Here is a 12,386-nt window from a genome sequence, read left to right as displayed (position 1 = left end):
AGAGGAATGTACTCTACATTAATCTGCAACAAAAATATTCTTTTAAAAAAAATCACACACTGCCTCACATTGCAGCATTTCAATAACTGCTTAAAGGGACAGTTCACCCCCAAATCAAAAATACATATTTTCCCCTGGCCTGTAGTGCTGTTTATACATCTAGATGTCTTGGGTATGAGTTGTAGAGTTTTGGAGATATCGACTACAGAGTCGTGTGCTTTCTTTTCATAATAATGGGACTAAATGGCACGCAGCTTGTGCTGCTTATTCCATAAAACTTCAGTCATGTGTCGTTTCCAAACTGAATGACAGACAATGACCAGATATCTTTGCACGCTTAGACAAGTGTTAACATGAGGCAGAAAAATGTGTTGAGGGTCGAAGCTAACGTGCCAACAGGAGGGGAATTCAGTCAAAGACACTTTTTTGAGGATGCTTCTAGATGAACTTTTGTTTTTCTCAGAATCTTTTTAAGTGGGAGGAAACAGAAGATGCATGTCATCTCTAAAATTGGTGGATGTAATGATGTGATGATAACCCTGAGTATGCAGCAGTCAAGCGGATAACAAGTATTGCAACAGGATGTATGTATTCGGGGTGTGAAATTCCACTGAACTTGTAAACAGACAGAAAGGCAGAGGTTGCAAAACTACACACATGTTCTTTATTCAAGTAAAAGAACAGATACTTGTGCAAAAAGACTGGTAAAAGTAGAATTCTTAACTCTAGCGAAAGTTAAAAAGTACAGCCTCTGAAATTTAAGAGAACAAAATAAGTGTCTGAAGGACATTTAACTAACTGTTGTTTGTGTCTTCATTTTTGTCTTAATACATAATTTTCAGCTCTTTTCATCTTGTTTGGTCTTTTTGGTCTTTTTTGTCTTGTTAGGACATTTACATTATTTTTCTTGTCTTCAGTTGGTTTCGTCTTGTCACGTCAGTTTTGTCTTTTTACATCTTTTGGCACATTTTTGTCCTGTTTGGATTTTTGCATCATTTTCATCTTGTGACCTCTTTTACATTGTTTTTCATCTTGCTATGTGTTTTGTTGTGTTATGTCTTTTTCATGTTGGTACATCTTCTACATTGTTTTCGTCTCATTAGGTCTTTTTCATCTTGTTATGTCCATCAGTTGCCAGAAAAAAAAAAAAAAATTAAAGTAAAGTGCACATACTTGAAAAATTTACTCAAGTACATTAACAAAGTATTTGTACTCAGTTAATTTCCACTTCTATAGACAGGAACTCTATACAATATTGTATAGAGCTATTTTTAAGTGTACGTGGGAAACATTACACAGTGACGTGACAAAGAAACATCCTGTCTGTTACCACAAATTTAAGAGAGTTTTTAACAGGAAGTTCTGTCAGAACATAAAGCAGCACACTCAGTGAGACAGGGAATTATAACTGCTGTCAAGGAAGACAATGAATAACACCACCTGTCCTCATATCAGCTTTTACCTTGAAGAAAGACTCGTGCCTACTTTTTACATCTTGGCATTCATCGTTGGTCTGGTGGCCAATGGATGGGGATTGAAGTCTCTGCTGCAGAAATGGAAGAAGCTGAAGATCATCAATGTTTTTGTTCTCAATCTTGGACTTGCTGATATTTTGTACCTGCTCACACTCCCATTTTTGGTGGTTTACTACTTTATGAAGAGTGAATGGATCTTTAGAGCTACTTTCTGCAAGATAACAAGATTCTGCTTCAGCCTGAATCTGTACGGCAGCATCGGGTTCCTGACTTGTATAAGTGTCTACAGATACTTGGCTGTTGTTCATCCAGTCAGAGTGAAGGGAAGGTTAACTCTGACTCACTCTGTGGCTATCTCCATCACAGTCTGGCTGCTGGTGAGTGTTCAAAGTCTACCAGACATGTTTTACATCAAAACATATCAAAACAACACTGCAAGATGCTTTGATACCACCATTCAGGACCACGTTGAGGACTACCTGAAATACAGCCTTGGACGGACAATCACTGGGTTTTGTGTCCCATTCCTCATCACACTGGGCTGCTATGGACACATGGCTGTGGTTTTATGGACAATGAAGAGAACTGATAAGATACAGACACAGAGAAGTTTGAAGTTGTTGCTCATCTTGATTCTTCTCTTCTCTGTGTGTTTCATCCCCTATCATGTACTGAAAAACCTCAACCTCTTGGTGAGAGTTCTGCAAAAACGGAACAATTGTCGTGAATGGTTTAACAGAATCTACATCGCTTACCAAATAAGTCGTGGCCTCATGTGTCTGAACAGCGCTCTCAACCCTCTGGTTTACCTCCATGGAAATGAAGACGTCCCCGCTCAGCTCAGACAGCTGCTCCAACAAGCTCGCCAGATGTTCAGCTGTTTGTTCCTGTCAAAGTCCAGCCGTGAACCTGTGGCACAAAGTGCAACTGAAACCGAAGTTTAAACTAACTAAATATGTTGGTAATTCTGTTTAAATAATTCTGTAAATATCTGTGCTGTGTGCCTGTGTTAACATTGTAGATGAAGTTCAATGTTCAAATAGCTTAAACAGCTGATCTTGCTTTTTTTTAGCATTTTAGATTCAGCAGCATCTTTATCAATACTGTAAATATTGTATAATGCCTCAAAAAGTAATTAATTTCATTTATTCATTTTGTATTGGTCATAATATTGTTAACGCATTCAGGAATTGGTCTAAATAAACAGAAAACTCAAGTAAACCACTACTCTTGATGGGTTCCTGTCCTCTTTCAGAACAGGTTTGTGGTGACTTCATGTGGTTTTGGGTGGAGCAGCTCAGTGCAGTGCATGATCTCAGTTGATTCAGAGCACCGAGTCGATAGTGTCCTACTAATACAATGTAGTCATGTTGTTGTTTATGTACTGATACTACACATTCACATGTGTAGTATTTAAGTTTCTTCTTCATGTCTCTCCTGTCTAATAGTTAATTAGTTCCTACCTGCCATTGTTTAGGGGGGACAGGTATGAGTGTGGTGCCATGTGTGCAACAGTTTTGTTTACCCGGCTGTGAACCTGCAAATGCAGAAAAAGTAAGATATCCTTTGGGATGGCAGATGATTATGTTCTCCTCAATTCTCTGCAAGAAGCTCATTTTAAAACACTAGAAAAAAAAAAAAAAAAACAGAAGCTCCTACTCTACAGATTTGGAAAGATTTGATACTATTTGTCCATAGAAAAGACACTGGGCCTCATTCACTAACATGTGTGTAACATGTGCGTGCACAAAATAAATTCCCATGCAAAGTCACCGTCTGATTAATGAAACATGCACACCAGCCAAGTTTTATTCTTACCACCGTGTGTATATTAGTGAATCAGAATCCGTCTAATCTGACAGGTTCGTACCTGCTGTGTGCACTCTGCATACTGACACGCCCCCTTTTCTCTATATAAGGAAATATGTTTGCATAGAAAAGTATCATTGTAACTTCACATTATATATTATATTTAGTTAAAAGGTGTGTTTTAACATAAATGTATAAGTGTGTGTGTGTGTGTGTGTGTGTGTGTGTGTGTGTGTGTGTGTGTGTGTTTGAATGTTGTGGGGGTAGGCTAGTTGGAATGAGAGGTATATGAATAGTATGTAAGGTGAATGAATGAGTGTCTTGTATTTTATGTTTTATGTTAATGTAAGGATAAATAAATGTTTTATGTTGCTTGATACCATTCAAGGACAGGACATGCTATGGCATACATATTATGTGTTACATGGTGTTATTAATTTTGTTGTTGAAAGACTGTAAGGTAAACCTCATGGTGTAAAGTATGAAATTAAATAAAGATAATTACACAAAAAAGACAAAAAGGTCTTTTTTCCAGCTGTTGAAGCAGCAAGAATTATTTGTTTGTTTTGTTTGTTATAGTGGGAACATCTGTCTCAAGGATCACTTTGAATAAGTTTCAATTTAAATCTGTGTTCAGACATAACTTAGTAAGCTTAAAGAGAATCAGCTGATGAGTCAGATTCTTGGAAAAGGAGGAAACATTGTTCCAGATCTTAGACCAGTTCAAGTCAAAGCCAAGCCCGTCAGGGTCTTTATCCCACACTGATGTAACAGGTAGGGGGTTAATGTTGTGTTTTGACAGTGTATCATAAAATCTGAATTTAGTTCCAGTGGCAGTTTCACACAACAAGGTGAAAATGCCACTGGAAGGACGTGAAGGAGAAGTGAAAAGGCATGGAGCTGGTCATAAGGAAGTTACTGCTCCAAATAGGGCTCATATCATGAAACCTACAACTACTGTGCTGTAAATATTTACCTTTATTTTTTTTGGCAGAAGTTTAGAAGGATGACATAAGGTACATTGTTCCCTGTTCTTTGAAAAAAGTTGCAAGGAAGTGAAAGTGAAAGCATAGAAACAAGAAGGTTCATAAGGACGAGAATGTTAATTTTAATAACTGAGATACAGCCATGAAGAATAACGTGTACAGTGGTTAAATCACATGTAAATTTCACTGGTACTGAGGTGTACTTGTCTGTAACAATGGAGGAAAGGCTGGGGCAGATTATTATTCCGAACTAGTTAAAACCATTACAGTCCAAAGTAAGAGATTTAAAACAAGGGGAATAGAGTTGGTTAAGTTAGACAAGTTAAACACAATATCATCAGCTTAAAGGGTAATACAATAGAATGAGAATGTTGATATAAATTATGAATAAGACCAGACCCAAAATTAAAACTTGAGAGACACATCCAGTGGGAGGGCCAGCTGTGTCTCTGATAGCACAAATTTGAGGGATGTCTTAACAGGAAGTTCCCTCAGAGCATAAAGCGGCACAGTCAGCGAAACAGGGAACTATAACTGCAGTTCAGAAGACAATGAATAACACCTCCTGTCCTAGCATCAGCTTTTACCTTGAAGGCAGATTCCTGCCTCCTGTTTACATCTTAGTTTTCATCGTTGGTCTGGTGGCCAATGGATGGGGATTGAAGTCTCTGCTGCAGAAATGGAAGAAGCTGAAGATCATCAATGTTTTTGTTCTCAACCTTGGACTTGCTGATATTTTGTACCTGCTCACACTCCCATTTCTGATGGTTTACTATCATATGAAGAGTACATGGATCTTTGGAGCTACTTTCTGCAAGATAACAAGATTCTGCTTCAGCCTGAATCTGTACGGCAGCATCGGGTTCCTGACTTGTATAAGTGTCTACAGATACCTGGCTGTTGTTCATCCAGTCAGAGTGAAGGGAAGATTAACTCTGACTCACTCTGTGGCTATCTCCATCACAGTCTGGCTGCTGGTGAGTGTTCAAAGTCTACCAGACATGTTTTACATCAAAACATATCAAAACAACACTGCAAAATGCTTTGATACCACCAGCAAAGACCACGTTGAGGACTACCTGAAATACAGCTTTGGATGGACAATCACTGGGTTTTGTGTCCCATTCCTCATCACACTGGGCTGCTATGGACACATGGCTGTGGTTTTATGGACAATGAAGAGAGCTGATAAGATACAGACACAGAGAAGTTTGAAGTTGTTGCTCATTTTGATTCTGCTCTTCTCTGTGTGTTTCATCCCCTATCATGTACTGAAAAACCTCAACCTCTTGGCGAGAGTTCTGCAAAAACGGAACAATTGTCGTGAATGGTCTAACAGAGTCTACATCGCTTACCAGATAAGTCGTGGCCTCGCGTGTCTGAACAGTGCTCTCAACCCTCTGGTTTACCTCCACGGAAATGAAGACTTGCCCGCTCAGCTCAGACAGCTGCTCCAACAACCTCGCCAGATGTTCAGCCGTTTGTTCCTGTCAAAGTCCAGCCGTGAACCTGTGGCACAAACTACAACTGTAACTGAAGTTTAAACTGACTAAACATGTTGGAAATTCTGTTTAAATAATTCTGTAAATGTCTGCGCTGTGTGCCTGTGTTAACATTGTAGATGAAGTTCAATGTTCAAATAGTTTAAACAGCTGATCTTGCTTTTTTTAAGACTGTCAGCAGCATCTTTATCAATACTGTATTGTGTTGCTCATAATATTGTTACAGCATTCGGGAATTGGTCTAAATAAACAGAAAACTCAGGTAAACCACTACTCTTGATGGGTCACTGTCGTCCTTCAGAACAGGTTTGTGGTGACTTCATGTGGTTTGGGGTTGGGAAGTTCAGTGCAGTGCATGATCAGATAGTGTCCTGCATCCTGCTAATACAATGTAGTCATGATGTTTAAACCTGCTTTTTAGAATGGTCTTTTTTGCAGCTGTTGAAACAGAAAGAAATATTAGTTTTACTGCATATAATATTTCAGTTATAACCTAAGAGCAACAGGCAGAGCAAATTTGCTTGTGTCAGCAACATATACCCAGAGAGATTTCACACTTTCACAATCCCAAAACATGTGCATAAAGGTTCCTGTTTTAGAGTGGGAACACCTGTCACCAAGTTTACTATGAAAAAGTTTAACAAGGGGCTGGGTAACTCAGGGAGTCCCAAGGTATGAAACTTAAGATGAAAGAACCTTGAGGTTCCTGGTAGAGAATAAGACTCATTTAGTTCCAGGAAAATTACACAGTCAGTTCTGAGATTGAGAAACACATCATGTGTGAAGTCTAGCTGAGTTTGCACTCTGGTTTTATCTCTGTTACCACAAATTTAAGAGAGTTTTTAACAGGAAGTTCTCTCAAAACATAAGGCAGCACACTCAGTGAGGGAGTTGTAACTGCTGTCTGGAAAACAATGAATAACACCTCCTGTCCTCGTACTGACTTTGACTTCGCAGGCAGATTCCTGCCTCCTGTTTACATCTTAGTTTTCATCGTTGGTCTGGTGGCCAATGGATGGGGATTGAAGTCTCTGCTGCAGAAATGGAAGAAGCTGAAGATCATCAATGTTTTTGTTCTCAACCTTGGACTTGCTGATATTTTGTACCTGCTCACACTCCCATTTTTGGTGGTTTACCATTTTATGAAGAGTAAATGGATCTTTGGAGCTACTTTCTGCAAGATAACAAGATTCTGCTTCAGCCTGAATCTGTACGGCAGCATCGGGTTCCTGACTTGTATAAGTGTCTACAGATACTTGGCTGTTGTTCATCCAGTCAGAGTGAAGGGAAGGTTAACTCTGACTCACTCTGTGGCTATCTCCATCACAGTCTGGCTGCTGGTGAGTGTTCAAAGTCTACCAGACATATTTTATACCAAAACACATGTAAACAAGTCTGCAAAATGCTTTGATACCACCAGCAAAGACCACGTTGAGGACTACCTGAAATACAGCCTTGGACGGACAATCACTGGGTTTTGTGTCCCATTCCTCATCACACTGGGCTGCTATGGACACATGGCTGTGGTTTTATGGACAATGAAGAGAACTGATAAGATACAGAAACAGAGAAGTTTGAAGTTGTTGCTCATCTTGATTCTTCTCTTCTCTGTGTGTTTCATCCCCTATCATGTATTTAAAAACCTCAGCCTCTTCACAAGAGTTCTGTACAAACAGAACATTTGTCATGAATGGTTAAATGGAGCCTATATTGGTAAACAGATAAGTCGTGGTCTTGCGTGTCTGAACAGTGCTCTCAACCCTCTGGTTTACCTCCATGGAAATGAAGACGTTCCCGCTCAGCTCAGACAGCTGCTCCAACAAGCTCGCCAGATGTTCAGCCGAAAGTCCAGCCGTGAACCTGTGGCACAAACTACAACTGAAACTGAAGTTTAAACAAACTAAACATGTTGGAAATTCTGTTTAAATAATTCTGTAAATGTCTGTGCTGTGTGCCTGTGTTAACATTGTAGATGAAGTTCAATGTTCAAATAGTTTAAACAGCTGATCTTGCTTTTTTTAAGACTGTCAGCAGCATCTTTATCAATACTGTATTGTGTTGCTCATAATATTGTTACCGCATTCGGGAATTGGTCTAAATAAACAGAAAACTCAGGTAAACCACTACTCTTGATGGGTCACTGTCGTCCTTCAGAACAGGTTTGTGGTGACTTCATGTGGTTTTGGGTGGGGAAGTTCAGTGCAGTGCATGATCAGATAGTGTCCTGCGTCCTGCTAATACAATGTAGCCATGATGTTTATGTCCTGATACTTTATTTATCCCTGAACTGCATATCTTAGAGTTATAGCAGAGATATAATGCGACCAGGAGGATACTGTCACAAGTTTTTACCGTTCAAACCTGCTTTTAACAATAGTCTTTTTTGCGGCTGTTGAAACAGAAAGAAATATTAGTTTTACTGCATATAATATTTCAGTTATGACCTAAGAGCAAAAGGCAGAGCACAATGGAAGAGGTTTATCAAGCAAGTTTTCTTGTGTCAGTAACATATACCCAGAGAGATTTCACACTTTCACAATCCCAAAACATGTGCATAAAGGTTCCTGTTTTAGAGTGGGAACATCTGTCCTCAAGTTTACTATGAAAAAGTTTAACAAGGGGCTGGGTAACTCAGGGAGTCCCAAGGTGTTTTTAGAGCAGTACAAAACTTAAGATGAAAGAACCTTGAGGAGCCTGGTAGAGAATAAGACTCATTTAGTTCCAGGAAAGAACCTTGTTTGGGGAAAATGTCACTAAGGGCATATACACCCAAGTCTGCCCACTGTGGGAAGTGAAAAGGCATGGAGCTTGTCATAAGGAAGTTACTCTCCACATAGGGGTTGTATCATGAAACCTACAGCTACTGTGCTGTAAATATTTTCCATTGTTTCATACCATACAGTCAGGGAATTTGACATGATAGATCCCATATGTATCCATGTTGCCCTAATCTTTGCATCGCAAAATGGCAAATCCTCTAAAAGGATAACATGAGGGAAATTGTGCCCTGGTCCTGAAAAAAAGTTGGACAGAGTTGAAAGAGGAAGCAACGTGTCTCTGTGCCTAAAATCAGACTTTTGTCTTACTCAAACAAAGTGTTTCAGGTAGATTTTACTGCAGAAAAGAAAGTAGGTCCATCACGAAACACCTCTTGCGCTAGGTAGATTTGTTTTGACAGGTTTTGAATTTTTCAAATGCATTTCTTTTTTTTTGGTACACTGAGCACCACAGGACGGGTGCCATTCTATCTCCATAACTCTGCAAGTCACACCAAAAACATTTAGGTGGATAAACAGCACTACAGGCCAGGGGAAAAAATGTATTTTTGATTTTGGGTTTACGTGTCCCTTTAATTCTTTATTTTTGCAAAATACACACAACAGTAGCCCAGTTATGCAAATCAAAAGTATTTAAGTATGAACTTCAGTTGAAATTCTCTAATGTGACGTTTTTTGAATAAAGAGCTGAAATATAACACTTTTAAAATTATCCATACCAAAATGGTCATGATTGTAATATTTGTGACGTTTTGTCAAAAATGAAGTATAATAAGTTATCCACTCAAATGGTCATGTCTGGTTCAGTTTAAATTAAAACTAACGGATTCTTAATTTTTGAATCAGTCTGATCAACTTTATCTACTTCACAAAGAAAATTTGGATTTAATTCCATAAATTCTGCTTTTAAGGACAAAGAGAAAATGATTTATATGTACAGTATATTGATTATTATTCATATATTGAATATTTGCACTCATAAAATCACTTTGGTAGCAAGAAATTACACAGTCAGTTCTAAGGTTGAGAAACACATCCTGTGTGAAGTCTAGCTGAGTTTGCACTCTGGGTTTATCTGTGTTACCACAAATTTAAGAGAGTTTTTAACAGGAAGTTCTCTCAGAACATAAAGCAGCACACTCAGTGAGACAGGGAACTATAACTGCTGTCCAGAAGAAGATGAATAACACTTCATGTCCTCGTATCAACTTTGAGTTCGCAGGCAGATTCCTGCCTCCTGTTTACATCTTAGTTTTCATCGTTGGTCTGGTGGCCAATGGATGGGGATTGAAGTCTCTGCTGCAGAAATGGAAGAAGCTGAAGATCATCAATGTTTTTGTTCTCAATCTTGGACTTGCTGATATTTTGTACCTGCTCACACTCCCATTTCTGGTGGTTTACCATTTTATGAAGAGTAAATGGATCTTTGGAGCTACTTTCTGCAAGATAACAAGATTCTGCTTCAGCCTGAATCTCTACGGCAGCATCGGGTTCCTGACTTGTATAAGTGTCTACAGATACCTGGCTGTTGTTCATCCAGTCAGAGTGAAGGGAAGGTTAACTCTGACTCACTCTGTGGCTATCTCCATCACAGTCTGGCTGCTGGTGAGTGTTCAAAGTCTACCAGACATGTTTTACACCAAAACACATGTAAACAAGTCTGCAAAATGCTTTGATACCACCAGCAGAGACTACGTTGAGGACTACCTGAAATACAGCTTTGGATGGACAATCACTGGGTTTTGTGTCCCATTCCTCATCACACTGGGCTGCTATGGACACATGGCTGTGGTTTTATGGACAATGAAGAGAACTGATAAGATACAGACACAGAGAAGTTTGAAGTTGTTGCTCATCTTGATTCTGCTCTTCTCTGTGTGTTTCATCCCCTATCATGTATTTAAAAACCTCAGCCTCTTCACAAGAGTTCTGCACAAACAGAAGAATTGTCGTGAATGGTTTAACAGAGTCTACACTGGTAAACAGATAAGTCGTGGCCTCGCGTGTCTGAACAGTGCTCTCAACCCTCTGGTTTACCTCCTTGGAAATGAAGACGTTCCCGCTCAGCTCAGACAGCTGCTCCAACAAGCTCGCCAGATGTTCAGCCGTTTGTTCCTGCCCAAGTCCAGCCGTGAGCCTGTGGCACAAACTACAACTGAAACTGAGGTTTAAACTAACTAAACATGTTGGAAATTTTGTACAATGCCTCGAAAAGGAATTAATTTTATTTTTCATTTTGTGTCCGTCATAATACTGTTACCACATTCAGGAATTGGTCTAAATAGTAGATAGTGTCCTACTAATACAATGTAGCCATAATGTTGTTTATGATAGTTGTTTTTAAAGTATAGATAGATACTTTATTTATTGCTATATGCCAGTGTGAATAATAATAATAATCACCAAGGACATATACACCCTAGTTGGGCCATTGGGTGAAGTGAAAAAGCATGGAGCCAGTCAAATGGAAGTGATTTCTCCACACAGGGCTCATGTCATGAAACCTACAGCTACTGCGCTGTAAATATTTTATGTCTTTTTTGTACCGTGCAGTCAGGGAATTTAACATGATAGATCCCATATGTATCCATGTTGCCCTGATCTTTGCACTGCAAAATGGCAAATCTTTAAGTCTGAAAAGGTAACATAAGGCAAATTGTGCCCTGGTCTTTAAAAAAGTTGCAAGGAGTTGAAAGAGGAAACATAGAAACAAGAAAGTTGATACATAAGAGAATGTTCATTTTAATAACTGAGTTACAGCCATGAAGAATAATGTGTAAGGGAGACCACAATTTTCACGAATACTGAGGTGTAGCTGTCTGTAACAATGGAGGAAAGTCTGGGGCGGATTGTTATTTCCAATTAGTTAAAACCGTTACACTCCAAAGTAACTGGTAATGAAAAAAGAGTGATTTTTCTGGCCACCGGATTTAGAGGCATTAAGATGCTTCACAGAGACTTAAAACATGGGGAATAGAGTTGTTTAAGTTAGACAAGTACAACAAAATATCGTCGACTGGACCCAAAATTATACATAATGATCCATAATACCAAAATATTACAGAGAAACAGATCAGTAGTACTGAGGAAAAGAAAACATGCAAAACAACAAAATCAAGAGAGAAACAACAAAATAGAGAGAATAAATAAAACAAACAAAAAATAAAATAAAACACAGAAATGAGTATATGGTGATCTGGTTGGGTTTGGATGTTTTTTCAGACTTTTTCCAGGGTGGGTTTGGTTTATCAGCATGCCTACATTTACATCTAATTGTGTTTTACACCTTTGGACAGTCACCAAATCACACACTGTACTTCTGTAGGAGCAGAGCGTGCTCGATAATATCAAAAGTTTTTGATAAGTCATCAAAGAGTACAGTAGCAGTGAGAGAGCAGTGACAGTACTGGGTTTTTCTCTGAAACCAGACTGATGTGGGTTTAACACAGAATTACTTGAGCGGAACGACTTGAGCTGATTATTAACTAATGATTCCAGGATTTTAGCAAGAAAGGACAGTTTGGAGGTCGGCCATTTTTATCACCACCCTTATGGAGAAGGAGAACATGTGCTGACTTCGAGACCCGAGGCATGACTCCAGTATAGAAATGGAGAGATTAAACAGATGTGTGATTTGGTTGGTAATAAATGGTGCACGGAGCTTAAAAAATTACGGACCTAATTTATCTTCCCCAGTTGCTTTCCTAGAATCAACAGTTTGAAGTGCCTCTTTTACAGCAGAGGAAGTGAAAACCTCAAGAGTGAAGTGAGAGACGCTGTCTGAGGAAGGAACAGATGGTTATCTAGAAAAGAACCTGCGTAAACCTGATGAAACTG

General features: G+C 39.0%; 4 protein-coding genes across 4 annotated transcripts; all 4 read left to right on the top strand.

Moving 5' to 3' along the window:
- Positions 1–972: 972 nt before the first annotated feature.
- Positions 973–2,541, top strand: LOC146324737 (P2Y purinoceptor 1-like). Its single transcript, XM_084719926.1, has one exon. The coding sequence runs from the start codon at positions 1,427–1,429 to the stop codon at positions 2,417–2,419; it is 993 nt and encodes a 330-aa protein (XP_084576052.1). The 5' UTR covers positions 973–1,426; the 3' UTR covers positions 2,420–2,541.
- Positions 2,542–4,821: 2,280 nt separating this feature from the next.
- On the top strand, positions 4,822–6,030 carry LOC146324736 (P2Y purinoceptor 1-like). The gene has a single exon (XM_084719925.1). The coding sequence runs from the start codon at positions 4,822–4,824 to the stop codon at positions 5,812–5,814; it is 993 nt and encodes a 330-aa protein (XP_084576051.1). The 3' UTR covers positions 5,815–6,030.
- Positions 6,031–6,648: 618 nt separating this feature from the next.
- On the top strand, positions 6,649–7,883 carry LOC146324735 (P2Y purinoceptor 1-like). Its single transcript, XM_084719924.1, has one exon. The coding sequence runs from the start codon at positions 6,687–6,689 to the stop codon at positions 7,665–7,667; it is 981 nt and encodes a 326-aa protein (XP_084576050.1). The 5' UTR covers positions 6,649–6,686; the 3' UTR covers positions 7,668–7,883.
- Positions 7,884–9,687: 1,804 nt separating this feature from the next.
- Positions 9,688–12,338, top strand: LOC146324734 (P2Y purinoceptor 1-like). The gene has a single exon (XM_084719923.1). It carries the CDS (start codon positions 9,729–9,731, stop codon positions 10,719–10,721), a length of 993 nt encoding a protein of 330 aa, XP_084576049.1. The 5' UTR covers positions 9,688–9,728; the 3' UTR covers positions 10,722–12,338.
- Positions 12,339–12,386: the final 48 nt, after the last annotated feature.

The sequence above is a fragment of the Lutjanus erythropterus genome, chromosome 6 (genome assembly GCF_056507025.1).
Source record: "Lutjanus erythropterus isolate fLutEry1 chromosome 6, fLutEry1.hap2, whole genome shotgun sequence".
In the NCBI taxonomy this organism is placed as follows: domain Eukaryota; kingdom Metazoa; phylum Chordata; class Actinopteri; order Lutjaniformes; family Lutjanidae; genus Lutjanus; species Lutjanus erythropterus.
The sequence above is the reverse complement of the archived record's forward strand: the minus strand, read 5'-3'. Positions and strand labels throughout refer to the sequence as shown.